The 25,766-nt window shown below is 39.6% G+C and overlaps 2 protein-coding genes across 2 annotated transcripts in view; both read left to right on the top strand.

The window, feature by feature from the left end:
- LOC131942201 (protein arginine N-methyltransferase 1) lies at positions 1-10,120 on the top strand. The gene is made up of 10 exons (XM_059301933.1): positions 1-114; positions 6,708-6,863; positions 6,964-7,119; positions 7,326-7,389; positions 7,540-7,688; positions 7,791-7,878; positions 8,170-8,285; positions 8,504-8,654; positions 8,739-8,863; positions 8,960-10,120. Exons 1-10 carry the CDS (start codon positions 97-99, stop codon positions 9,041-9,043), a joined length of 1,107 nt encoding a protein of 368 aa, XP_059157916.1. The 5' UTR covers positions 1-96; the 3' UTR covers positions 9,044-10,120.
- A 1,397-nt stretch (positions 10,121-11,517) lies between these two features.
- The window catches only part of LOC131942178 (CD82 antigen), a 34,952-nt gene continuing 20,703 nt past the window's right edge, over positions 11,518-25,766 (top strand). Inside the window, exon 1 of the mRNA XM_059301909.1 lies at positions 11,518-11,623. The gene's annotated coding sequence lies outside the window, so the exon portion shown is untranslated. The remainder of the gene's footprint in view (positions 11,624-25,766) is intronic.

Below are 25,766 nucleotides of genomic sequence, written 5' to 3'. Positions count from 1 at the left end.
AGGCCTAGTGTGTAAATAGCTTCTTCCGCTAAAATTAGGAACAGGCGCCGATAACTTGCGCAGTTCACTTCCCATGTGCATTGGACAAAGATAAAGATGGCTGACCAAATGGAGGTAAAAAGTGTTGCGTTAAAAATATTTAATTTTACAAATGCACCCTTTTCTGTTTTGTTATTTAAAAGACTAATACTTAATTAAGAAACTCCATACTAAGAGTGATGGATGAAAATACTAGACTACATATTACAGGAAGAATGATTTAAAAGAAACTAAGAATTAAAAACCAAATTATTAACACGACCAACGCTTTTAAATTTGGGTAACCTAAATTTGTTGGGGGGGGGGGGGGGAAGCTCACGTGGATAGATCTGCTTTAACTTTTACTCTTTTAAACACGATATAAATCTAGGTAAAATCTTAGTTTAGCGTCGTAAATTCGGCCAAAACTAGTAATGTGGGAGAGAGTGAATTAATGAATATGTCATTAAATATGAGTATATTTTCGTATATTTTGATAAAGTATTATAGATAATTGAATAATAGATCACCATTTATGGTTAAATCAATTTAAATATCCTGAAATTAATTTTTATCAACCCTGTTCGAGATAGTAAATTTGCTATTAAAAACAGCAGCCATCTTAAGAAAATGTTATTGAGAGTAGCTTCCCTTTCATTTCTATTCGTATGAAAATGTATTAAAATATGATTGTCTTGTTGTATAGTCCGTATTACAAAGCATTTTTTTTTTAAAATGTGAATTTCCTAACAAACAACTTTATTAATTCTAGAAGCATTGTGAGATGCAACTTGTATCCATGTATTAAATCACGTTTTTTTACTAATGTTTATTTGATCTTACTATTACTATATAATTTGAGTTTTTTCTTATTGTTTGAATGTTCACTATTTTCATTTCAGGTTTTTCTTTTCATCAATTAGTAATTCTATTGTAACTTATGACATTTTTTTACTTCTCTTTACCTTAATTAAACCCCAACCTCCGTCATATTTTTGTCGTAAATGTCACAACAAGTCATAATGTAAAAAAAATTACGCTTTCCTCTGCCTTATCTAAGATCTCTAGACATAATTTTGACAACAATAAATGTTTGTCATCATTTATATATACAGAGAGACAAAATGTATTATCCACCAGCTTCCCTCGTAAAACATCATCTAAAACAATGAGCCAGTCCACCCCTTAAGTGAGTGTTGTCATTATGGTCGATCGCAAGTCTCAACCTGCCAGACACATTTTGGTTATCCTTTGTTGTCAAAATGTCAATATCAAGTACCCAAGTGAGTGATATGGGGTTGTCCCTAAATGATGTCACATATGATTTGCTACGGAAGTGAGTGAAGATTTGTGACGTCAACTCAGGCGGGTCCACAATTTATGACGTGTCGGTCTCATGAAAGGAGGTGAACGGGGTAAAATACCTAGGTGGTTGATGGAGAACCTCTGTAATGCTTTGTTCAATCAAAATAACGATATAAGCATAAGTATAAGTAAGCATAAATAAGCATTAGTATATGTATACCTTGCTTAAACGAATCATCACAAATGTTGCAAGCCTGCTAGTTTAAGACATTTGGCAAAACGGCCGCAACACATTATCCCCGTCAAAAAGTCTTTCCACCAAATGCCTGCCGACGAATAAGCCGCGTCTAATGCGGGGCGTTAGGAATACGGCCATTAGCATGGGCCGCGTTGGAGCACCAGTAGGCTATCGCGCTGTATAAGATGACGTAAATACTTAAATTCAACTTCGCTATACTGCGGCGAACATTTAGTAATGTTCCATCGTTTGAGGAAATTTATTTTCTTGGACTTAAATTGAAATATCATGTTGACTGTCTGGCTCTTAATTTCCGAATATCACTTTTAAAGTATCAAGATTCAGAACTATAATTTACTTTAATATAAGTGTCATCTTATAGTTTATTGTGCTTTTTATAAAGCGCAGAGCAGCTTCAAAATCGGACGCCCATCCTGTTTTCACCCAGCTTCTTTTGGAGCTTAATATGGGTAGTCTAGTTCTACACGGTGAGAGCTTAATACATTTTTAAAGGGCCGAAAGTCTCAAGACAGCAAGCTTGCTGAAATAATGTTTAATGAACACCAACTTATGTAATCAAATTAAACGTCGCAAAAGCGTCAAAAAGCCAGTGTTTGTTGTTTTTTTTTTTTCTATAAAATTAGCCTAACGGTCGGCGGTACCGGTACATGACGTCACGTGCGAGCGTTAACTCGTTGACGATGTGCTAAGTGGGGGAATGAAAAAGGTGGGGTTCAAGAAATGCGACTAGGCAAGCTTTTTACATTTCTTGACCCTTCTTAATAGTTCTATCGTCCCCACCGAGAAAATGGATCACCAATGAATGACGCGTCATACTTCTACAGCTGGTCTTTCTCCCACAAACCATCCCCTGTTTTCACGAGAAAAAAAACCCTGACCCGTCTCCAAAATCACATCGCTGAGTTCTACTCAACCTCTCCCCGCCACAAATCACAATTTCTATCTGAAACAATATGTTCATATGTTTGCTCTGTAATAATTCACGCTGTCATTAATATCATAAGAGCGACGTCATTTATGTGCGATCTAATATTGATTTGATTACTGCAAATAAAGTGTTCAAAAGTTCGACCTCCCAACAATTGTTGTGGTCTTGGATGCACACTATTAAGTCTGAAAAAGTCTATTAGTCATTCATGTCAACTATATTTAAAAAAAAGAAAAATTACTATACAGGGGGTCATCCATAAATGACGTCACGCTTTTTTGACGATTTTTACCCCCCCCCCCCCCCCCCCCCCCACCCCCCCCCCCCCCACACGTCGTCACAAAAAGCCAGACCCCCCACCCCCCTAAAGTGACGTCACACCTCAGCCTACAACCCCCCTCAAAATTGCAGTTGAATTGTTTTTTAAACAGCTATATTTTTCCAAAATCTTGTCTGAAACTCTGTCAAAATAGAGTATTTTAATCAATTGTTATTACAATGTATTAAAACAGTTTTCTAAAACGCAAAATTACGTCTAAAATTCGTCACACCATGTGAACCCCCCTCCCCCTCATCACACAACGTCACAAAATTACGGACCCCCCTCCCCCCTACGAGTGTGACGTCATTTATGGACGACCCCCAGGCATGTATTAAAACAATACAAAGCAATCATATTAAACCACAAAATCAACACAAAAGACATGCGAATAGACAATTTATTGTTTTTGAAACATGGCCGCTGCTTGAATTTACTCATTGTTGTCTCGAACGGGGTAGTTTTAAGTTTATTCCAGGATATTTATGACTGGTTTGGTCTTGGATTGTGATTTGTTATTCAATTATCTGTTATATTATGTAAAATATGACATAAATATGGCCAAATGAAAGAAATATTCATTAGTTACCTTCATCGCACATTACTAGCTACGTTGGAATTTACGACGCTAAACTAAGATTTTACCTAAATCTAGTAGTTTTTCTTACTAAATCTAGAATTTACTCAAATTTCAAATTAAACATGACTACTGAATGATAGACATCCATATTTAATCCATTAGGCACTAATTTTGAAGTTTTTAGTTCATTTTAAACTAAATTACTTAATTTAATATTTATTGACACTCACTGCCATGGCCAACACACCTCTCCATGACAACTCTACTTAAGCTTGAACGTAAAGAAAACCACAAATAGGTTAGACTTTTTAAGTGGCCATGTACCCAGAGTTCCCCACTAGTGATCATCAAATAGCGGTCACGTGGTTTAAAAAAATAAATAAATTTGGTTGTCATTCAAAAGTCGTGTCTTATTTTAAAACGTGCATGCAATATTTGATTTATTTCTTCATATAATGATAAAACTAATAATTCTACAACCTCCAATTCATTTTTGTGACCTCCGGGCTGATATTTTAGAAGTTCTATTAATTTGAATGAGACCGACTTTTGAATTTAGCCTCCGTTCTCCAAACCAAATTTTAAAATGCTTTTCTGGCATATCTAACCCTGCCACTTATGGTTTGTTGTTATGACACGGAATCCCCGCCATTTTGCGCGTGGTAAACATTTTTAAATGTAATTAGTTGAAGGTCTCTGGAATTTGGCCGTAAAATCGCCGGAAATCAAACGTCCGGTCCGGGCGCCATATTGTTGTTAGCAACCGACCACGCTTCCAAGTTAGCGAGAAATACTAAAATCTAGATCTAGTTTGTTCTGCATTGCATATATAAGCCTATGCTTATTTCGTTGTGTATTTATCTAGATATGATAGGCCTGGACATAATTTAATTTAGCAAAGTTGAAGCACTGCATGGTTAGGTCAACCAGATCCTTTTAAAATAAGGGGGGGGGGGGGAAAAGAACTGGTTGCATGGACCAGTAATACCATTCATACTGTCCAATAACGCCTACTTTAAAAAGGGTGCTATTGGTCCAAATAGATTGGATTTTCTTACAAAATTTAAAATTTACTCAATTCTCAACATGACCACTGAATGATAGACATCCATTAAATCTTGAAATGACCTAAATTATCCTAAAAAGTTCAACATTTGTGGGGGAAAGACATGCATCTAAAAGAAAATGCATTGCTATTTACCAGTAACGCCTTGTTTAGGCCTCGCATTTTGCCTCCTCTTTGTTTTGCGTATCGCATTTTGCCTCCTCTTTGTTTTGCGTATCGCATTTTGCCTCCTCTTTGTTTTGCGTATCGCATTTTGCCTCCTCTTTGTTTTGCGTATCGCATTTTACAAAGTCCTGCCGTAGCTCTAACCATAATTGCTGACTCTTAAACTAAACCTGAGGTTACAATACTGCTTACACACCTATTTTAGAGTAGTTGTTGTCCACATTTGTAATAGTAATACCAAAGCCCATAAAGCTGGAGGAGTGGAAATGTCCCCTGACCCACATATGTCATACACATTTTTCCTTAATGTTTTTCTTGTCTAGGGAAATGGTTTCTTAACTGAACTAAATGAAAATCCTGCTAGTCTCACAAAATCTCATTATTTAAATGTGAGGCCATTGAGAAAAATGGTCCACATTGCACCACAAAAGGTGCAACTTTTGGGTTTTTTAAACAGATGTCTGCCTCCTGATTACTGAAAAGCCATCTGGTATTAGAGTAACTAATCAATATCTTCTAGTTAGGATGTAAGCCAAGCCTTGTATCCATCAAACAAAGCCTTTATTAGTTTTGTCAATAAAAAATTTAATGATAAAAATGTCTCATTATGTTTTGGCATGCCCAATCATTGCACGAAAGACATAATCAACGAACTAACACTACTTAACCATAGCCACAAATATGTTGGTATCTGTATATACAAATTTATTTAGGCTACAGATTTTAATTAAAATTAAAGATCTAATTCATATGTAAAAGCACTTTAAATTAAAAGACGACGTGTTAGGCCTAACACACACTTTATTTTTAGTAGGCTACATAGATTGAAAAGTTTAACGCATTATAAAACTAGATTTACTGTCTGCTATAGCTTTCATATGTCTGCATATTTTTCGTACGTTCCAACACAGTCATCATATTTTACTAAATATGTCTTCTAGTTTGAGAATAAATTGATTTTAATTCATATAATCTGGGACTAAGGTCACTGATTTGTCTGAGAAATGTAAATTCATTTTTAAAAATGTATAAACTGTGGAAAAAAGATAATTTAGGTGGGTTTTTTTTACTAGACTATTTCAGGCCGTAAAAATATCAATTTTTTGTTTCTAAGCAATGGAATAGTGAATAGGTAGGCTTAATAAAATTAAATTAAAATATTTTGCATAGTTTTACTTCATTGTTTGGGGTGCTCTTAGCTGAGAGTATGTAAAATAATTTCCCCTAAATGGCTGACTTGCTGGCTGAGATGATAGTGAATTAGCTATCCTGTCAAGTGGTATTGACTCGACATACATGCAGTGTTGTTGTTTTTTTCCAACATGGGGGAAATCTCAATGCCCGTGAATGGTTCTAATTCATTATTATTTTGACATTAGCTTTTATAATTTATTCATTCGTTATTCAGACTAGGTTTGAGCTTAGATAACATGGACTAAAATTGATGTTTTGAAAAGTAAAAGCATATGAAGGGATGGTGTGGTCAGCACCATGCTCAGCCAAAATCAGTGTTTTTGAAAGACAAAAATACATGTTAGTTTAGGTGTGACGTCTTTTTTGATGTGGGGTGATCTGGCTTTTTGTAGCAATGTTGGGGAGATAAGTCATCTCAAACAAGTGTGATGCCATTTTTGAATTACCTCTAAACCAACAGTTATTTCAAAGATAATGGGTGGTCCACTTAATAACCAAATCAATAAGGACTGAGTTGGCTTGTTGCAGCACATGAATACTACATCTTTTTTTCTAGTAAAGTAGAAAAAGTACATGTACAGAGAAACAGTTACAATTTTTCTTCAGCTACTATAACTTAATTAACAAAAGACTGATTTCTTGCTGTCTGTTATTTTTTATCTACGCATTTTTAGTAGGTCTGATCTTAATATAACACTTCACTTACAGAAAATTTTTGTTATTTTAGATGCCACAACTAAAAGTTTCAACAATACATTAGGGAGTTTATCGTTTAGCTTAGTCTAAATTTGTATTGTGGATATGGTCTACTGTGGGTTTTGTTGTTGTTGTTTTTTTTTAAATAATTTTACTAATGATCGTATTTATTTTCAGTCTGTACCTACTAGCAGTAGTGGTGATATCAACACAAATGCTCAGGCAGAATCAAATTCAACTGCTGAGCCAAACAGCAATGGACACCTAGCTCCTGATGAGATGACATCAAAGGACTACTACTTTGATTCTTATGCACACTTTGGTATTCATGAGGTAAATTAGCCTTGTCATTTTTTAAGCATGCAGCTTATTTCTTTGATGTTTCATGTGGGTTTTTTTTTCAATTAACAATTTTAATTCCTGTACATTTTAGGAAATGTTGAAGGATGAAGTTCGAACCCTGACGTACAGGAATTCCATGTATTACAACAAACATTTGTTTAAAGACAAGGTTGTTTTGGATGTTGGTTGTGGAACTGGTATTTTGTGCATGTTTGCTGCCAAAGCAGGAGCACGTCGAGTTGTTGGGGTATGTAGTTTTGTAACTTGTCCTTTGACTGCCATGTTTTATGCAGTAATGTCTAGTGAGTTTATCTCTCAAATTATTGTGCTAACTTTTTGTGTGTGTGGAGTTATTTATGTCACTTCCAAGTAAGTATAACACCTCTATAAAAGCATTCTGTTTTAACTAATTTTTTTTGCAAAATTTAATATTTAACTGTTTTTAAATTCTAGATTGAGTGTTCCAGCATTATTGATTATGCTGAAAAGATTGTGGCTGCTAACAGATTGGACAAAGGTATTTATAATACAAGTCATGTTTTTAACTTATCTCAGTTTTAACAATTCTCAAAGCAGTCACAATAATCTAGGTTAATGTTATATGCAAAATTATTTTCCAGAATATTTTTATTTTTGGTGCTAACTTGTGTTATTATTTTTGATTCAGTTATTTCCCTTGTGCGCGGCAAGGTTGAGGAAGTTTGTTTGCCACCAGACATTGATAAGGTTGACATTATTATATCTGAGTGGATGGGCTACTGTCTTTTTTATGAATCAATGTTAAACACAGTTATCTTTGCCAGAGATAAATGGCTGGTAAGTTTGTTTTGTATTTTTATATGATTTGATTCAAACAAGAACTTATTCTACTAATAAATTTTATCAAACATGGTTACACTTGTCAATTTTTCCCCTCAGAAACCAGATGGTCTCATTTTCCCTGACAGAGCCACTTTATATGTGACTGCCATTGAAGACAGACAGTACAAGGATGAGAAAATTAACTGTGAGTATTTTAAAATATTCTAATAAGTTATAAAATGACACAATAGTAGTCTAAAGGTTAAATCAAAGTCCACCCAGTTCTTATGGGGAACCTGCCATAGTGCTGACTATCCTCGTGTACTGTGGTCAGAGAGACCTATGGTATCTGCCCCATAAAGAGTTGGATTTTAATATTTATTACTGTATTCCATATAATAAAAACTTGATACCATATCTTTGTAAAATGTTAATATAATTGATCTTTAATAATGTTTAGTTTTTTATTTATATTTATTCTCATCTATTCTGATAGGGTGGGATAGTGTTTATGGCTTTGATATGAGCTGTATACGTGATGTTGCCATAAGGGAACCACTTGTTGATGTTGTTGACCCGAAACAAGTTGTCACTAATTCCTTTTTGGTCAAGGTAATGCTTTTTGTACTGAGTGTTTGATTTTTTTATGCCTATGCAGAGGGACTTGTCATTGTTTTCTTTGTTCTCTATGTATTATACTCCCTGAATTATTAAATTGGTGCTAGCTAGTGTTAGGGATTATTTGAGTACTTTGTAGTACATCTATTAAAAATTTACTCTCTTGGATTCTTGTTTGACTTGAAATTGATTGAAATGTTTTTCTTTTTTAGGAAGTTGATATTTACACAGTAAAGGAAGGTGATATTGCATTTACTGCCCCTTTCCGTTTGACCTGTAGACGTAATGACTATCTCCATGCATTGGTTACATTCTTCAATATTGAGTTCACAAAATGTCACAAGCGCACTGGATTTTCCACATGTAAATATATTTTTTTATCACTTTTTTTTTTCATATCCTTACTTTATGTTTATCTGTTTGAATATAATGTGTTTGTGTTATTAGCTCCTGATGCACCTTACACACACTGGAAACAGACAGTCTTCTATCTGGGTGATAATGACCTGACAATCAAGAAAGGAGAGGAAGTGGATGGAGTCCTTACCATGACACCAAATAAACAGAACAATGTATGTGTACTTTTAAAAAATAACGTATCATTATACCTGAAGTGTATTTTAGAGTAAAATAGGTTACTAATACATTGCTTTTTTTTTTTGCTTCAGAGAGATCTGGATTTCACAGTGAGCATTGACTTCCATGGAGAGCTGTCAGAAGCATCTTGTTCACTCAATTATAAGATGAGATAAAGATTGTCTTACCCTACCATTGTCCAGGAGAATGGTCTCTTTTTTTCTCTAAATATAATGCTTGCTGAGTGTATTAGGTTTACTATTACTACCAGTAGTTAACTTTCTGAGTTATGTTATTTTTTAATGTAGTAGTAACTAATATGTGGTCATTTCAGTTTATTAGTGTACTACATTAGAATTGAGTTCAAAAAGCTTAGTAACTAATAATGTTGTAGGTTAATCTCCATGAAAATGCTTAACCTCTGAATGGTGTTTCATCTAAGTTAAGGCAGCTTTTTATTTTCTTTTATATTCTTGTGAACTGTTGTGTAACCTATCTTCTGGACATGGTCTTTTTAAACTGAGTTGTAAATTGTTGCCAGTTTTATAAACCTACAAATGGGTAATCAATATTGAGTTTCTTGCAAGATCAATTACATTTCTGCAATACCTTAAAAGGAAGAGACTACAGACTGTGAATGTATTAATGGAGCTAAACAAGATTTGGTGGGGTTGGTCCCTAGTTGGATATCTCTAGCTTGTTAATTGTTAGGACTCTTTAAGATTGTATAGTATAATTTTTAACTTGTTACGTCTCATGGCTGCACATCTATATTTTTTCTTGCTGGGTTTTTACAGTGAATGCAAGCTTTGGTCTTTGTTTCTGCCATTATGATCAAGGTGTCAGTTCCACATTTAGCCTAAGACAGTAATTGCATTGTCTACATTTTTTATTTATGAGATTAAACAGCCAGCTTATTTAGATAGTTGGAGAACTGTGTATGCTGGAATAATTTACTTACAAGCATAAGCTTGGACTAGTCAATATTTTCTAGCACCGCACTATCAAAAAATATTTTAGATCTGACAATTTTATCTCTAGGTGTTGCAACCCAAATTTACATAACTTAAAAGCTGACTGACTGTTCTATTTTATAATGTGCTCCATGCTAATGGTTTCATGTTGATTTTTATTGAGCTTAATTTGATGCTGTTGTTTATGCATCCTTACATGTCTTGTAAAGAGAAAAAAAAAGTTCATTATCATGTTTTGTTGCATACGCATCATCATTAAACATTTGTATTCATTTGTAAGATGAATTGTTTTTAAGTGTTGGTAAATCTTAATTTAAAAAATTGTGCTTAGTTATTGAAAGCTTTTTTCTTAACACTTTTTGTGCTCCAGGTATTAGAGCTGTGATAATGCTTTGGCTTGTCTACAGTACAAATATATAGGCCTTTTTAGCACACATATGACTAAAATTTCAAATATTTTTTAAATTTAAAAAATATATTAAAATAAAATTATTTTATTGGACCAGAGCTATATAATATGACAGCTTTATAAAAAATAAGAATTAGCTAAGACAATTTTCCCATGGTTTAGGTTATTTTATTACATGGGAAGCATTTGTAAATACCTATGACTTTTCTTCGGTGGAGTGACGGGCTCTTAGTACAATGTGAAAATCATATTTCAAATGCTTTTGGCCTAAGTATTGGACAGGGTAAAAAGTGAGTGCAGTTTCAAGTCCCCGTGTGATGTGCTTTTGAAATTAAAATCATGATCGCTATTCATAGACAACTGTTGCATGGAGCCCTGGTTATTGAGCGTTATACTTAAAATACATTAATGATTAAAAGTCGTTATGAACTAGTCTGCTGTAAATAAACGAATGTTTCAAGTAGTGTAGTATCACCATGAATTTTAAGCTAAAATTTGCAGGAGGGTTAAATAATGCTTCCTGTAGTGTTTATCGTCTCTGTTAAATCAAGAGAGAAGGATTGTCATACGATGTAGGTGAAGTAACTCATGTTGTCTCTTTACCTCCCCTACCATTAGTAATAAAACAGATACTCAGTCAGATAGTGTTAGTCTGTTAGTTACCTCACACGTTTAAGAGTTACAAGTACTATGGACGTTTCGACCCAAGGTCTTCGTCAGCACACAACAGAGTGGTTACAGATTGGACAAATAAAGACAAACAGTAACACATTTTTTTACTTAGCTCGACAGTGAAAACACGTCTTGTCTGCTAGCCACGATATCCAAAAGAAGATACGTGTGAGAAGAGAAGGACGCTTGGACACCGTATAGGGGTGGGGTTGGGGGCGAGGTGTATGCGGGAGGGGGGTTGGTTAGGTGAAAGATACCTGTTCATTCAAACCATCGGGAAAAATGGGTCAAAATCAAGTTTTTAGACCACCATACGTTATATAATAATAACCTACTGTAACACGAATAGTACTTGCCTTCTTGATTTATGTATTTATTTCTATAAAATCATTGTTCTAATAGTCCATTTCATCTAAACCAGAAGGATAGGATTACATTTTTGTGCTAAAAGTGAGTTGCCTTCCCCCTCCTCTTATGGGGGGAATTCTCAAACCAAAAATAGATTGAGACTAAAAATAAATATCCACAACCAATGAGAGCAGTTGTTTTTTTCATCCAGCCAATGAATGGTTTGTTAGGGGGCGCTACTGGAATGTTTTTAGTCTGGCGATCAACATCGCGTATATTCGTATTCTACCAACAAGTTGTTGAGCATTCGATAATAACTAAATCTAGAATAAGACATCTTCGACTGATTTCCTGTAAGTTGTCATTCTCACATTCTTTTTACTTAGATCTATTATTAATAACGCCTTCTATTTTTAAATAATTTAAAAATAGTTCGATACATAGGCTACCACTCTGTACGCAGCAGACAGTTGAGTCAGAGTGTGCATGAGTGAGTTTGATTTGAGAACTAGAAATCTAAACCTAGATTCTGGATCTAAATCTAGATCTAGATCTAAATCTAGATTCTATATCTAGTTAGTTACAGTCTAGTAGATAAATCAATCATCTATCTAGAATCTAGTAGTTATCTAGATCTAGACTTATTTAATCTATTATATTATTCTATTTCTGGTGTACACACCTCAGTTTCAGAGTGCCATCGAGTTTCATTGACTGATGGCACACTCACTCAAAAGTCTAAATGTAGATCTAGATCTAGACTCTAGTAGTGTTGTTGTTGACTAGTAGACAATAAAGTCTACCGCCCCCCGAACGAGATGGAATTTTTATAGTAAACATACACTACACTTTTACTAGTGTCCGTTCCCCCGAAAAATGTTGACCGCCCCCCCCCCCCCCCCCCGAAAATATCAAGTGCCCCTCACCCCCACCCTGAGAAAAAAGTCTGGAAGAAACTCCGATTATTAAGTAAACTACATAAGAAAGAAGCATAGGCACTCGAGTGCCCTTAAGACTTTAGCTAGGGCTAGGCTTATTTAGGGTTAGAAATATCTCACTTAGTTTATTACTATTAATTTAAATATACAATTGTTAGTAACATTACCAATGAAGGCCTCCCAGTTAGGTATTAAATTACTATTTTATGTATGCCTATATGTGTTATATAGTATGTAATTGTAATTTAAGTATAGGCCCTAGAGGCCTATGGCAAACTGAAAATGAAAAGTAAAAAAAAACAGCTTTTTGAAGTAACCTACTATAAACTATCTATGAGAAGACCTACTCTTTTTTAATATAGATCTAGTTGTAAATCTAAGGATGATGACAGGCCTTCTATGTATTAGGGTTTATATAGAAAATATTTTACGGTGCTTATTTATTTATTATTAAGTTAGGTCAGCGATTTCCTTATATTTTTGTTGTTCTTTTGAAATCACTTTTTTTCAAATCGGTATTGTATCTGTACTACCCTTGTATGTAGAACTTTTATTATCATCACGTTTATGCATCTACTACCCACCCCCAGTCTCTTTCTATCCTCTCCCACCCCCTTTCCCCTATTGCTTCCCTTATTCCCTCCTTAGCACTGTTTTCTAAACCTAGCAGAGTGCTTCGCATCTTCTCCCCGTTGGGCTGACAACGCGATCAATAATCCAGCCGCGCCAACAAGCCCCTGCACGTCTGCATCTATGTTTTCATCCGACCTTTGAGATGGCCATTTTGTTTTTACAGATTTAATTTAATTAAATTAAACCCGTAACTCCATTAGCGAAGGCAAAGTTTCTTTATAATTTCCAAGAAAACGTTAACATTTATAAACATTTGGCCCAAATGTATAATAACGTATGTGGCCTTCATGTTTTTCAAAATAGTAATTAACCGTAATTGTTTGTAGTACCACAAGCGGCTATCAATCGATGGCCTTGAAGCAGCCATCCGCGAAGTAACCAATCGTCTACCACTAACCCGCTACGTCACATTGGGTGCCATTTGAATTTCGATGACAAGCTTCATTCTTGTAAAGATTGTTCCTTATGAACAAGTATTCTACACACTAATATGTGTGTAGTCTTAAGCAGCCAATTTTCACCCCGCTTACCATTACTCCGCAAATAGTATATATCAACCTCAGACTGAATTCTAATCCTAAAGGCTAAAGCCTGAACTATCGTGAAAAAATATATAACAACAAACTATACCCGGTTAATTTATTAGAATCAAAATATATGTGTGGTAGTAACGTCTCTGTCCACACTCCCCAAGAGAACCTCTCTATTCCAGTATACAAAGATCACGTTGTTTAAAATGGAATGCTTCTATTGATCGGTTTAAACAGGGTGGAAACCTCGTCTCTACCCTAGTTGTACATACATTCGTACGATCATATACAGATCTCCCGCGTGCATCTGGGTAATGATGTTAGACGGGCACGTGATTTGTTTAATTACTGGGCGCCGCAGGCCTACCGACTGGCTGTATTGTTTGTTTTGGTACATGACGTTTTAGTGTGAGTACCGGCTCATCTCTGATTATCTCCCCGTCTGTGTGGTACCATACGCGCGTATGTTAACAGGATGAGTACAAGGGTAGGTTTTGGTACACATACATCTAGTATGTACACATGCATTTAATACAAGGGTAGATTGTACATTCAAAGGTAGGGTTCATACACACGCATAGCTTGCATGCATACGCACTAGTAAAGCTGGTACCGTCTCTCTCTCACGAAGATCAGACGCATATACACACACGAAGATCACACGCAAACACACTCACACACACACACGAACATCACACGCATACACATACAGGAAAATCACTCACACACACTTGCATATACACACGCGAACATCATACGCACACACACACACATACATATACCGTCTCACAAATTGCCTACCCATCTCACCTCATATCTACCTGTGCCGTGCATATACCTAACCTAACTACAGGAAATGCAGAAACGTGTCTGGTAGAGACTTTTACCCCCCCCCCCCCCCCCCCCCATCATCCATTACCCAAACTCTAAACATAATTGTATCTTGAAAAGAATAACATGCCAGGTGTTTGTAAAAAAAAAAAATAATTTCACCTCAAGAAAATGTAATTTCGCCTGAAGTCTAATGTGCTGATGTAAAATGTACAGGTAAATATTTGCAGAAAATGTGTTATTATTGTTATTATTTTTGCTAGAATTCAGAACTTTTAAGTTAAATATGCAGACTTCTGTTTTCTCTCTTTGCTGTCATTTCGTTATGTTTTTCATCATTTCCGGTGATTGTTTCGTGATTCTATAGCATTTCCGTTCTTCTGTTTTACTTTCTTCTTCCTTTTACCTCTCTATTGTTGCTTTGGGTTTCCTCTAATATTGCCCCCCCCCCCCACACCCACCCACAGCATTGTTCTGGTTGTGTTGTCGTCTTGGTGCCGCATGGGAATAATTGGTCAACAGACACCGTACGGTGTCTACCTTACGGTGTCTACACACATAGCATCTGATTTAGTTTTACATGGTATTTAGACACCCGCATTGTAAAGTGTGTTATTTCAGCAGACAAACCTACGTAGCCTACTTAGAAGATTAAAAGACGCAGTGGCTGATTATGGTAGGACCTCTAGCTACACACGCCGTTAAATTTCGTGTCCATTTGTTTTTCTTAATACAAATCAGCCTACTGATACCATGAAAGTCACACAAGTTAAAAGTTTTTATTTGTCAATTATTGAACCAGGTCATTTTTTTTTCTTTATATAAAGATAAACAGCTAGATTTTAACATTTGTGAAAGATCTGGACATTTATTTTAAGGGTCGTTTGGACAAGTAATCGACCACATGTAGTGTGATAAACTTTACTGAAAATATTAAGAAAAACTTTTGCTAGAAATAATTCCAGTGTGCAATATAAAACATCTAACTCTCTACAAAATTCACTTTTTTACTATGGCGACACCACACCGTAGGTAATTAATCAAGATGAAGATACACACGTTTTAAACATTACGCACAAAAAAAATTATTTAAATTGCTCTACTACGCCTGCTAAAACGTTAAAAACCTGTTTCTAGAATGCATCTGTCTATGTGACATCTTTATGGCATGACATGTGTCAGGTGCCATATGGCAATAACATACACGAGAAACAATGGGAAACGTTTACAATTGTCACTTTTATTACACAAAATTAATAGGATAATTTGTTATACAAAATACAAGGTCACTCGTTTTACATAATACAAGGACACTTTGTTACACAGTACAGTTCCACACCACTATAGCTTCACACCGCATCACCACACCACAGTACAACTATACACTAGAGCTACAGCACACAAATACGCACCACAGCTACAGGACACAACTACACACCACAGCTACACACCACAGCTACACACCACAGCTACACACCACAGCTACACACCACAGCAACAGGACACAGCTACACACCACAGCTACACACCACAGCTACACACCACAGCTACACACCACAACTACACACCACAGCTACACACCACAGCAACAGGACACAGCTACACACCACGGCTACACACCAGCTACTGGACACAGCTACACACCATAACTACACATCACAGCAACAGGACACAGCTACACACCACAGCCACACACGTTAGCCTTGAGTCATCTTGCCCTTTGTAATGTGACTCTCGATGTAATGTGACTCTGGATGTAATGTGAATCTAGATGTAATGTGACTCTCGACCGATGCCTAACATTAACCTATAACTTTTTTTTTAACGATAACTTTTTCTGTACATATCTTGCTATAGCAATAAGGCTCACATGTCTAACTATTTTTATAGAGAAAAATCTGTCACCACGCCTACGTGTGAAGTTTTGTAATTCAATTTTACGCCGGATTGGCAATCTGTATAGTTTAGCTCCAGGTTAGCGGGTCTATGGCCATCTGTATAGTTTAGCCCCAGGTTAGCGGGTCTATGGCCATCTGTATAGTTTAGCCCCAGGTTAGCGGGTCTATGGCCATCTGTATAGTTTAGCCCCAGGTTAGCGGGTCTATGGCCATCTGTATAGTTTAGCCCCAGGTTAGCGGGTCTATGGCCATCTGTATAGTTTAGCCCCAGGTTAGCGGGTCTATGGCCATCTGTATAGTTTAGCCCCAGGTTAGCGGGTCTATGGCCATCTGTATAGCTTAGCCCCAGGTTAGCGGGTCTATGGCCATCTGTATAGTTTAGCTCCAGGTTAGCGGGTCTATGGCCATCTGTATAGTTTAGTCCCAGGTTAGCGGGTCTATGGCCATCTGTATAGTTTAGTCCCAGGTTAGCGGGTCTATGGCCATCTGTATAGTTTAGTCCCAGGTTAGCGGGTCTATGGCCATCTGTATAGTTTAGCGGGTCTATGGGCATCTGTATAGTTTAGTCCCAGGTTAGCGGGTCTATGGCCATCTGTATAGTTTAGCCCCAGGTTAGCGGGTCTATGGCCATCTGTATAGTTTAGCGGGTCTATGGCCATCTGTATAGCTTAGCTCCAGGTTAGCGGGTCTATGGCCATCTGTATAGCTTAGCTCCAGGTTAGCGGGTCTATGGCCATCTGTATAGCTTAGCTCCAGGTTAGCGGGTCTATGGCCATCTGTATAGCTTAGCTCCAGGTTAGCGGGTCTATGGCCATCTGTATAGTTTAGCGGGTCTATGGGCATCTGTATAGTTTAGTCCCATGGTAGCGGGTCTATGGCCATCTGTATAGTTTAGTCCCAGGTTAGCGGGTCTATGGCCATCTGTATAGTTTAGTCCCAGGTTAGCGGGTCTATGGCCATCTGTATAGCTTAGCTCCAGGTTAGCGGGTCTATGGCCATCTGTATAGTTTAGCGGGTCTATGGGCATCTGTATAGTTTAGTCCCAGGTTAGCGGGTCTATGGCCATCTGTATAGTTTAGCTCCAGGTTAGCGGGTCTATGGCCATCTGTATAGTTTAGCGGGTCTATGGGCATCTGTATAGTTTAGTCCCAGGTTAGCGGGTCTATGGCCATCTGTATAGTTTAGCTCCAGGTTAGCGGGTCTATGGCCATCTGTATAGTTTAGCGGGTCTATGGCCATCTGTATAGCTTAGCTCCAGGTTAGCGGGTCTATGGCCATCTGTATAGTTTAGTCCCAGGTTAGCGGGTCTATGGCCATCTGTATAGTTTAGCGGGTCTATGGGCATCTGTATAGTTTAGTCCCAGGTTAGCGGGTCTATGGCCATCTGTATAGTTTAGCCCCAGGTTAGCGGGTCTATGGCCATCTGTATAGTTTAGCGGGTCTATGGCCATCTGTATAGCTTAGCTCCAGGTTAGCGGGTCTATGGCCATCTGTATAGTTTAGCCCCAGGTTAGCGGGTCTATGTCCATCTGTATAGTTTAGTCCCAGGTTAGCGGGTCTATGGCCATCTGTATAGTTTAGCGGGTCTATGGCCATCTGTATAGCTTAGCTCCAGGTTAGCGGGTCTATGGCCATCTGTATAGTTTAGTCCCAGGTTAGCGGGTCTATGGCCATCTGTATAGTTTAGCGGGTCTATGGCCATCTGTATAGTTTAGTCCCAGGTTAGCGGGTCTATGGGCATCTGTATAGTTTAGTCCCAGGTTAGCGGGTCTATGGCCATCTGTATAGTTTAGCTCCAGGTTAGCGGGTCTATGGCCATCTGTATAGTTTAGCTCCAGGTTAGCGGGTCTATGGCCATCTGTATAGTTTAGCGGGTCTATGGCCATCTGTATAGCTTAGCTCCAGGTTAGCGGGTCTATGGCCATCTGTATAGTTTAGCCCCAGGTTAGCGGGTCTATGGCCATCTGTATAGTTTAGCGGGTCTATGGCCATCTGTATAGCTTAGCTCCAGGTTAGCGGGTCTATGGCCATCTGTATAGTTTAGCCCCAGGTTAGCGGGTCTATGTCCATCTGTATAGTTTAGTCCCAGGTTAGCGGGTCTATGGCCATCTGTATAGTTTAGCGGGTCTATGGCCATCTGTATAGCTTAGCTCCAGGTTAGCGGGTCTATGGCCATCTGTATAGTTTAGTCCCAGGTTAGCGGGTCTATGGCCATCTGTATAGTTTAGCGGGTCTATGGCCATCTGTATAGTTTAGTCCCAGGTTAGCGGGTCTATGGGCATCTGTATAGTTTAGTCCCAGGTTAGTGGGTCTATGGCCATCTGTATAGTTTAGTCCCAGGTTAGCGGGTCTATGGCCATCTGTATAGTTTAGCGGGTCTATGGGCATCTGTATAGTTTAGTCCCAGGTTAGCGGGTCTATGGCCATCTGTATAGTTTAGCGGGTCTATGGCCATCTGTATAGTTTAGTCCCAGGTTAGCAGAGTTTCTTTTAGGCATCTCTTGGGGTTGAGTGGGGGGGGGGGTGAGACAAAATAGACATTATATACAAAGTACATACTACAACCAGTGGTTTCTTGTTCACATATGCCCAGCCACTTGCAAAAAATGCACGCGTGAAAAGTTAAGCCCCGCCACTTTTTGCCAGCTCCAATGTTTAATTTAATGCACGCATGCAACATTGAGGGTTTATAGGGTTAAAGGTACCAAAATACACACCTTTTCATACAAATTATTAATGACATCCCAAATTCACCCTAAAGCCTCCCCCCTCCCTTCAAAAAAATAAAATGTTTCAAGTGCCCCCATCACCGGAGAAAAAAATGAAAGAAACACCTGTTGTCAGACATAGTGCAAACCCTCGTCTAATCATGCCATACGAGCACAATATACGCACGGCTGTCCCAAAAGTATACAGTGTTTCAGTGTAAAAACAACAAGTGCAACACGGCCTTAGGTCAGTATGTCTCGCCTTACACAATACACAAGCCCAGGTCACCAACACCAGACACGACACACAATGGGACTGTAAACCGTTATTTTTAAAGCCAGTAAATGTGTCAGTGTTTGTTTCATTCTGGGTCACCGTGACATACACCCCCCCCCCTAAGTAAAATTGCGTTACGTTCAACCATTCTACCATTCCGTAAAGAAGAATGACTTCCCCCCCCCCTCCCTTAAGCCTCAAGTTGAATGACATTTATTTCAATGAGCCCTCCTACACACAACACACCGACCACCTTGTGTACGCGATCGCCTAACACCAGTGGCGTAGGCAGACCCCTCGGTATATATAAAAAGTATGAGGGGGGGTGCAAATCGAAAGTTTGAGGGGGGGGGGGGTGCAAATCGAAAGTTTGAGGGGGGGTGCAAATCGAAAGTTTGAGGGGGGGGTGCAAATCGAAAGTTTGATGGGGGGGGGGGGGGTGCAAATCGAAAGTTTGTCCCCGGGTAAAAATTGGAACCCCCCCCCCCCCTTGAGACGATCCTGGCTACGCCACTGCCTAACACGTTCAAGTTTTTAAACAAACTCAGCCTAGGCCTAATGTAACGTGGTCTTTACAACGGTGTTTAGCTTACGTCACGTTTTAAATGGTATCGACCAGGAATCGGGCGTGAAGCCGGCCTGTTAGTAAGAAGAAGAATATGTATGTATGTATGTGTGTGGAACAGACGGTTCTCAAGACGCAGAACACAGAGGGGGTCGTCACACAGTAAAGATATAATGAATAGAAATATTGCCTTAAACTATTACTTTCATATATGTTCAGCTGCAGATATAATTTCTACACAAGGCCCAGCTGCAGTTGTTAATCTGGCAGCTGGCCCAGCTACTAGTCATTAAATAACTCTTGAGAACTGTGCGTGAAGACAGCCTCGTTTCATTGGAACGGTGTACCCGGAAATATAAGACATTGGTCTGACTCAAGCTAGCAATGGTACCCGGAAATATAAGACACTGGTCTGACTCGAGCTAGCAATGGTACCCGGAAATATAAGAATGGTACCCGAAAATATAAGAATGGTACCCGGAAATATAAGATACTGGTCTGACTCGAGCTAGCAATGGTACCTGGAAATATAAGACACTGGTCTGACACGAGCTAGCAATGGTACCCGGAAATATAAGAATGGTACCCGGAAATATAAGAATGGTACCCGGAAATATAAGAATGGTACCCGGAAATATAAAAATGGTACCCGGAAATATAAAACATTGGTCTGACTCGAGCTAGCAATGGTACCCGGAAATATAAGAATGGTACCCGGAAATATAAGACTGGTACCCGGAAATATAAAAATGGTACCCGGAGATATAAAACATTGGTCTGACTCGAGCTAGCAATGGTACCCGGAAATATAAGAATGGTACCCGGAAATATAAAACATTGGTCTGACTCTAGCTAGCAATGGTACCCGAAGATATAAGCGAGCTAGCAATGGTACCCGGAGAAAAAGACTTCGATCAGGTTCCAACAGAAGTCTCGAGCTAGCCGCTGTACCCGGAAATATAAGACATTGGTCTGACTCGAGCTAGCAATGGTACCCGGAAATATAAGACATTGGTCTGACTCGAGCTAGCAATGGTACCTGGAAATATAAGACACTGGTCTGACACGAGCTAGCAATGGTACCCGAAAATATAAGACATTAGTCTGACTCGAGCTAGCAGTGGTACCCGGAAATATAAGACATTGGTCTGACTCGAGCTAGCAATGGTACCCGGAAATATAAGAATGGTACCCGGAAATATAAGAATGGTACCCGAAAATATAAGAATGGTACCCGGAAATATAAGATACTGGTCTGACTCGAGCTAGCAATGGTACCCGGAAATATAAGATACTGGTCTGACTCGAGCTAGCAATGGTACCCGGAAATATAAGAATGGTACCCGGAAATATAAGAATGGTACCCGGAAATATAAGAATGGTACCCGGAAATATAAAAATGGTACCCGGAAATATAAAACATTGGTCTGACTCGAGCTAGCAATGGTACCCGGAAATATAAGAATGGTACCCGGAAATATAAGACTGGTACCCGGAAATATAAAAATGGTACCCGGAGATATAAAACATTGGTCTGACTCGAGCTAGCAATGGTACCCGGAAATATAAGAATGGTACCCGGAAATATAAAACATTGGTCTGACTCTAGCTAGCAATGGTACCCGAAGATATAAGCGAGCTAGCAATGGTACCCGGAGAAAAAGACTTCGATCAGGTTCCAACAGAAGTCTCGAGCTAGCCGCTGTACCCGGAAATAGCCCATTAATAGCTCGGGGAAGAGCGCTAATTTTTTTTTACAACCTATTGTGGATGGGGTTGTGTCGGTGTTGATGACGTTTATCTGTTGTTTTCCTGAGGTTATCGATAAACGATAAAGTGTGTGTGTGGGGGGGGGGGGAATCTGTCACGATTTGATATGGTGCAATGGCAAGAGTGGAAGGCCCGGGGGTGGGGAGGGGGATGCTATGACATACCGTGTTTGTTGAAGCAATCAGCAGATAATAGCCACGATCCCAGCTTTGTTGGAGAGCCGTGAAGTCGGCGCTGATATCAAACAAAACACTGGTCGTGTTTGCTGCCCACTGCATAAATATTGGGCCGCTGCCGCGTCGGGGGGATTCCACGTCACTTCCGGAGAACCGGTGGCGGCGGCGAGTTTTACGCAACAGGGCAGAAGGTTGGGGGGGGGGGGGGTGAGTGAGGGTGGGGGACCATTTTGTCCAGTGCTTCGCCTCAAAGAGCGGTCCCTGCGTTGTTTTACGCAACAGGGCAGAAGGTTGGGGGGGGGGGGGTGAGTGAGGGTGGGGGACCATTTTGTCCAGTGCTTCGCCTCAAAGAGCGGTCCCTGCGTTGTTTTACGCAACAGGGCAGAAGGTGGGGGGGGGGGTGAGTGAGGGTGGGGGACCATTTTGTCCAGTGCTTCGCCTCAAAGAGCGGTCCCTGCGTTGTTTTACGCAACAGGGCAGAAGGTGGGGGGGGGGGGTGAGTGAGGGTGGGGGACCATTTTGTCCAGTGCTTCGCCTCAAAGAGCGGTCCCTGCGTTGTTTTACGCAACAGGGCAGGGGGGGGGGGTGAGACTGAGGCTGGGGGACCATTATGTCCAGTGCTTCTCCTCAAAGAGCGGTCCCTGCGTTGCGTTTAGCCAGCCGACCATAAGCGTCGTGTTTGCTGAAACTAGCAGTACTAAAACCTTTTAACCCATCAGCGCTTTGGTGTAATCTGCTGATTAGCAATAGATCAATACCCTAGACAGCGCGTTCATACAATCTACTGATTAGCAACAGATCAATGCATTCAGCGATCTGCTTTCGTTTGATGTCGGGGTCGGTGCCTTGATCGTCCCAACACCGTCACGCTATTCCGTTGATCCGGTGTAATCCGACATCGCTGAAGTTTTATCTGCTGATAATCCGGCTTCATCCTCCGTTGTTTCAATGTTTATAACGTGGCCAAAACATACATTTAATTTAGTAATGGAATGCGGTATACACTAATTGAATTAAGGGTATGCTGGGCTCATTAATAAAATAGTGTGTGGTGGAAAGTTAAATGCGTGAGGCGAGATTAATTAGGGTTGTAATGATTTATCGACCACTATAAAGCGGCTCGCGTGTAGATATTTAAATTTTCAATCGTGTGCAGCGTGTGTGTGTAGCTGTATTGTTCTCCTACACACACGACGTGCAGATATTTAAATTTTCAATGGTGTGCAGTGTGTGTGTGTGTAGCTGTAATGTTCTCCTACACACACGACGTGTAGATATTTAAATTTTCAATCGTGTGCAGCGTGTGTGTGTGTAGCTGTAATGTTCTCCTACACACACGACGTGCAGATATTTAAATTTTCAATGGTGTGATGTGTGTGTGTAGCTGTAATGTTCTCTTACACACACGACGTGCAGATATTTAAATTTTCAATGGTGTGCAGTGTGTGTGTGTGTAGCTGTAATGTTCTCCTACTCTCACGACGTGCAGATATTTAAAATTTTCAATGGTGTGCAGTGTGTGTGTAGCTGTAATGTTCTCCTACTCTCACGACGTGTAGATATTTAAATTTTCAATGGTGTGCAGTGTGTGTGTAGCTGTAATGTTCTCCTACTCTCACGACGTGTAGATATTTAAATTTTCAATGGTGTGCAGTGTGTGTGTAGCTGTAATGTTCTCCTACTCTCACAACGTGTAGATATTTAAATTTTCAATGGTGTGCAGTGTGTGTGTAGCTGTAATGTTCTCCTACTCTCACGACGTGTAGATATTTAAATTTTCAATGGTGTGCAGTGTGTGTGTAGCTGTAATGTTCTCCTACTCTCACGACGTGTAGATATTTAAATTTTCAATGGTGTGCAGTGTGTGTGTAGCTGTAATGTTCTCCTACTCTCACGACGTGTAGATATTTAAATTTTCAATGGTGTGCAGTGTGTGTGTAGCTGTAATGTTCTCCTACTCTCACGACGTGTAGATATTTAAATTTTCAATGGTGTGCAGTGTGTGTGTAGCTGTAATGTTCTCCTACTCTCACGACGTGTAGATATTTAAATTTTCAATGGTGTGCAGTGTGTGTGTAGCTGTAATGTTCTCCTACTCTCACGACGTGTAGATATTTAAATTTTCAATGGTGTGCAGTGTGTGTGTGTAGCTGTAATGTTCTCCTACTCTCACGACGTGTAGATATTTAAATTTTCAATGGTGTGCAGTGTGTGTGTAGCTGTAATGTTCTCCTACTCTCACGACGTGCAGATATTTAAATTTTCAATGGTGTGCAGTGTGTGTGTAGCTGTAATGTTCTCCTACACACACGACGTGTGGTTGACGACAGGTGCAACAGTTGTAGGACGTGCTGATTCAACTGGCTGTATTCAGCTGCTCAGTCTTCAACCGCACAGGTGTCATTGGCACGGCAACAAAATCTGGGGGGGGGGGGGGGGGGGGAATCAAATGTCTGCCCATAATTATCTACCCACATGTAACATATCTGTCATAAAGGTATAAAGCCTTTATTCTCTATAGTTTCTTAAGTGTATATCTTGGGGGGATGGGGGGGCAGTCCCCTAAAACGAAATAGAATTCATCCACAAAATATATACTCCAATAAGTTTCCGCCCCGCCACATCCCCCCCCCCTCCCTGAAAATGAATGCCCCCCCCCCCCTCTTCTTCCCCCCCCCCCCCCCCCCCCCCCCCCGGAGAAACATGTGGGAAAGAAACACAGATCTTCTAGCACCTCCCTCCACCGATCACGCCCCCAACCTTTGTTGTTGTTGTTGAAGGGTTGCTACTCATCACTTGACCATCAGATAATCCAGCCATTAACTGACGCCGCCACAGAGCCTGACTAAACCAACACTCGCTACTTCAGCTAATCCCTGCTGTTGTTCCCAGGTCTCGTGGCGGTGGTAGCCGGGGTGTGGTAGGACGGGCTCGCACCCCACCCACAACCTATGCGGTATTTAATACACTGGACAAACATTTAGTTTATAACTAGACGCCTTACAAAAGTGTGAGTGTAGCTTACTGCATAACTTACACGCACTGTCAATTAGAGCACCGCAGGTAGGTGTTTGAGAAATTAGCGCACGTTTTTTTACCTACCTAACGCCGTGCGCTGATCAATAGTAAACCCACCTTCAGCACCTGTTACATTGCTGGCCCGGGGTAGCTCAGGGTGTCTAGTGTAACTGTCAGGTCGAGATGTTTAGTGCTGAAAGTTGTGTGGATAGTGGCTTGTGTGACTGTAAAGTTGTGTGGATAGTGGCTTGTCTGACTGTAAACTTGTGTGGATAGTGGCTTATCTGACTGTAAAGTTGTGTGGATAGTGGCTTGTCTGGCTGTAAAGTTGTGTGAATAGTGGCTTGTCTGACTGTAAAGTTGTGTGAATAGTAGCTTGTCTGACCGTAAAGTTGTGTGGATAGTGGCTTATCTTACTGTAAAGTTGTGTGGATAGTGGCTTGTCTGTCTGTAAAGTTGTGTGGATAGTGGCTTGTCTGTCTGTAAAGTTGTGTGGATAGTGACTTGCCTAGCTAAAAATTTGTGTGTATAGTGGTTTGCCTGACTAAAATGTTGTGTGGATAGTGGTATGCCTAGCTAAAAATTTGTGTGTATAGTGGTTTGCCTGACTAAAATGTTGTGTGGATAGTGGTATGCCTGGCTAAAATGTTGTGTGGATAGTGGTATGCCCGTCTAAAAGTTGTGTGGATAGTGGTATGCCTGGCTAAAATGTGTGTATAGTGGTATGACCAGATAAAAGTTGATGCCTGGAACGATGCGAATGCGAGCTTGCTGGCGTGTATATAAGTGTGCGAGCGAGTGAGCGACTGTGTGTGTTAAAGAAAGCGTTTTAGTTTGTAATTATATATACATAATACATATATATTATATAAGCGCGTGTGTGTGTAGTTTGTGTACAAGAATGTGTTCGGATATATGTGTATGTGGCCGTGTTTAAGTGGGTGCGCGACTGTTTTTGCCTCTGTAAGCCACTGTTTATTTCTGCGAGTGTATATGCGATTGCGTGTATATATAGACGTCTGTGTGCGTGCACTGTGTATGTTTACGTGAGCAGAATAACACGTGTTGTGATAACGTAGACGGGTGTCTACAGCCCCATCTCATGGCTTGATTGTTGACAGGACGGCATCGATCGTCCAGGCTTAGACGGCT

This window comes from Physella acuta, unplaced genomic scaffold, assembly GCF_028476545.2.
Source record: "Physella acuta isolate Inbredline_101_S28 unplaced genomic scaffold, ASM2847654v3 ptg000033l, whole genome shotgun sequence".
In the NCBI taxonomy this organism is placed as follows: Eukaryota; Metazoa; Mollusca; class Gastropoda; family Physidae; genus Physella; species Physella acuta.
This window is presented reverse-complemented; position numbering and strand designations above follow the sequence as displayed.

What these genes read in the sequence shown, in the direction of transcription:
- LOC131942201 (XM_059301933.1), top strand. An exon ending in CTAATTCCTTTTTGGTCAAG is followed by an intron (nt 8,286 to 8,503) that starts GTAATGCTTTTT and finishes TTTCTTTTTTAG; the next exon opens with GAAGTTGATATTTACACAGT. An exon ending in GCGCACTGGATTTTCCACAT is followed by an intron (nt 8,655 to 8,738) that starts GTAAATATATTT and finishes TTGTGTTATTAG; the next exon opens with CTCCTGATGCACCTTACACA.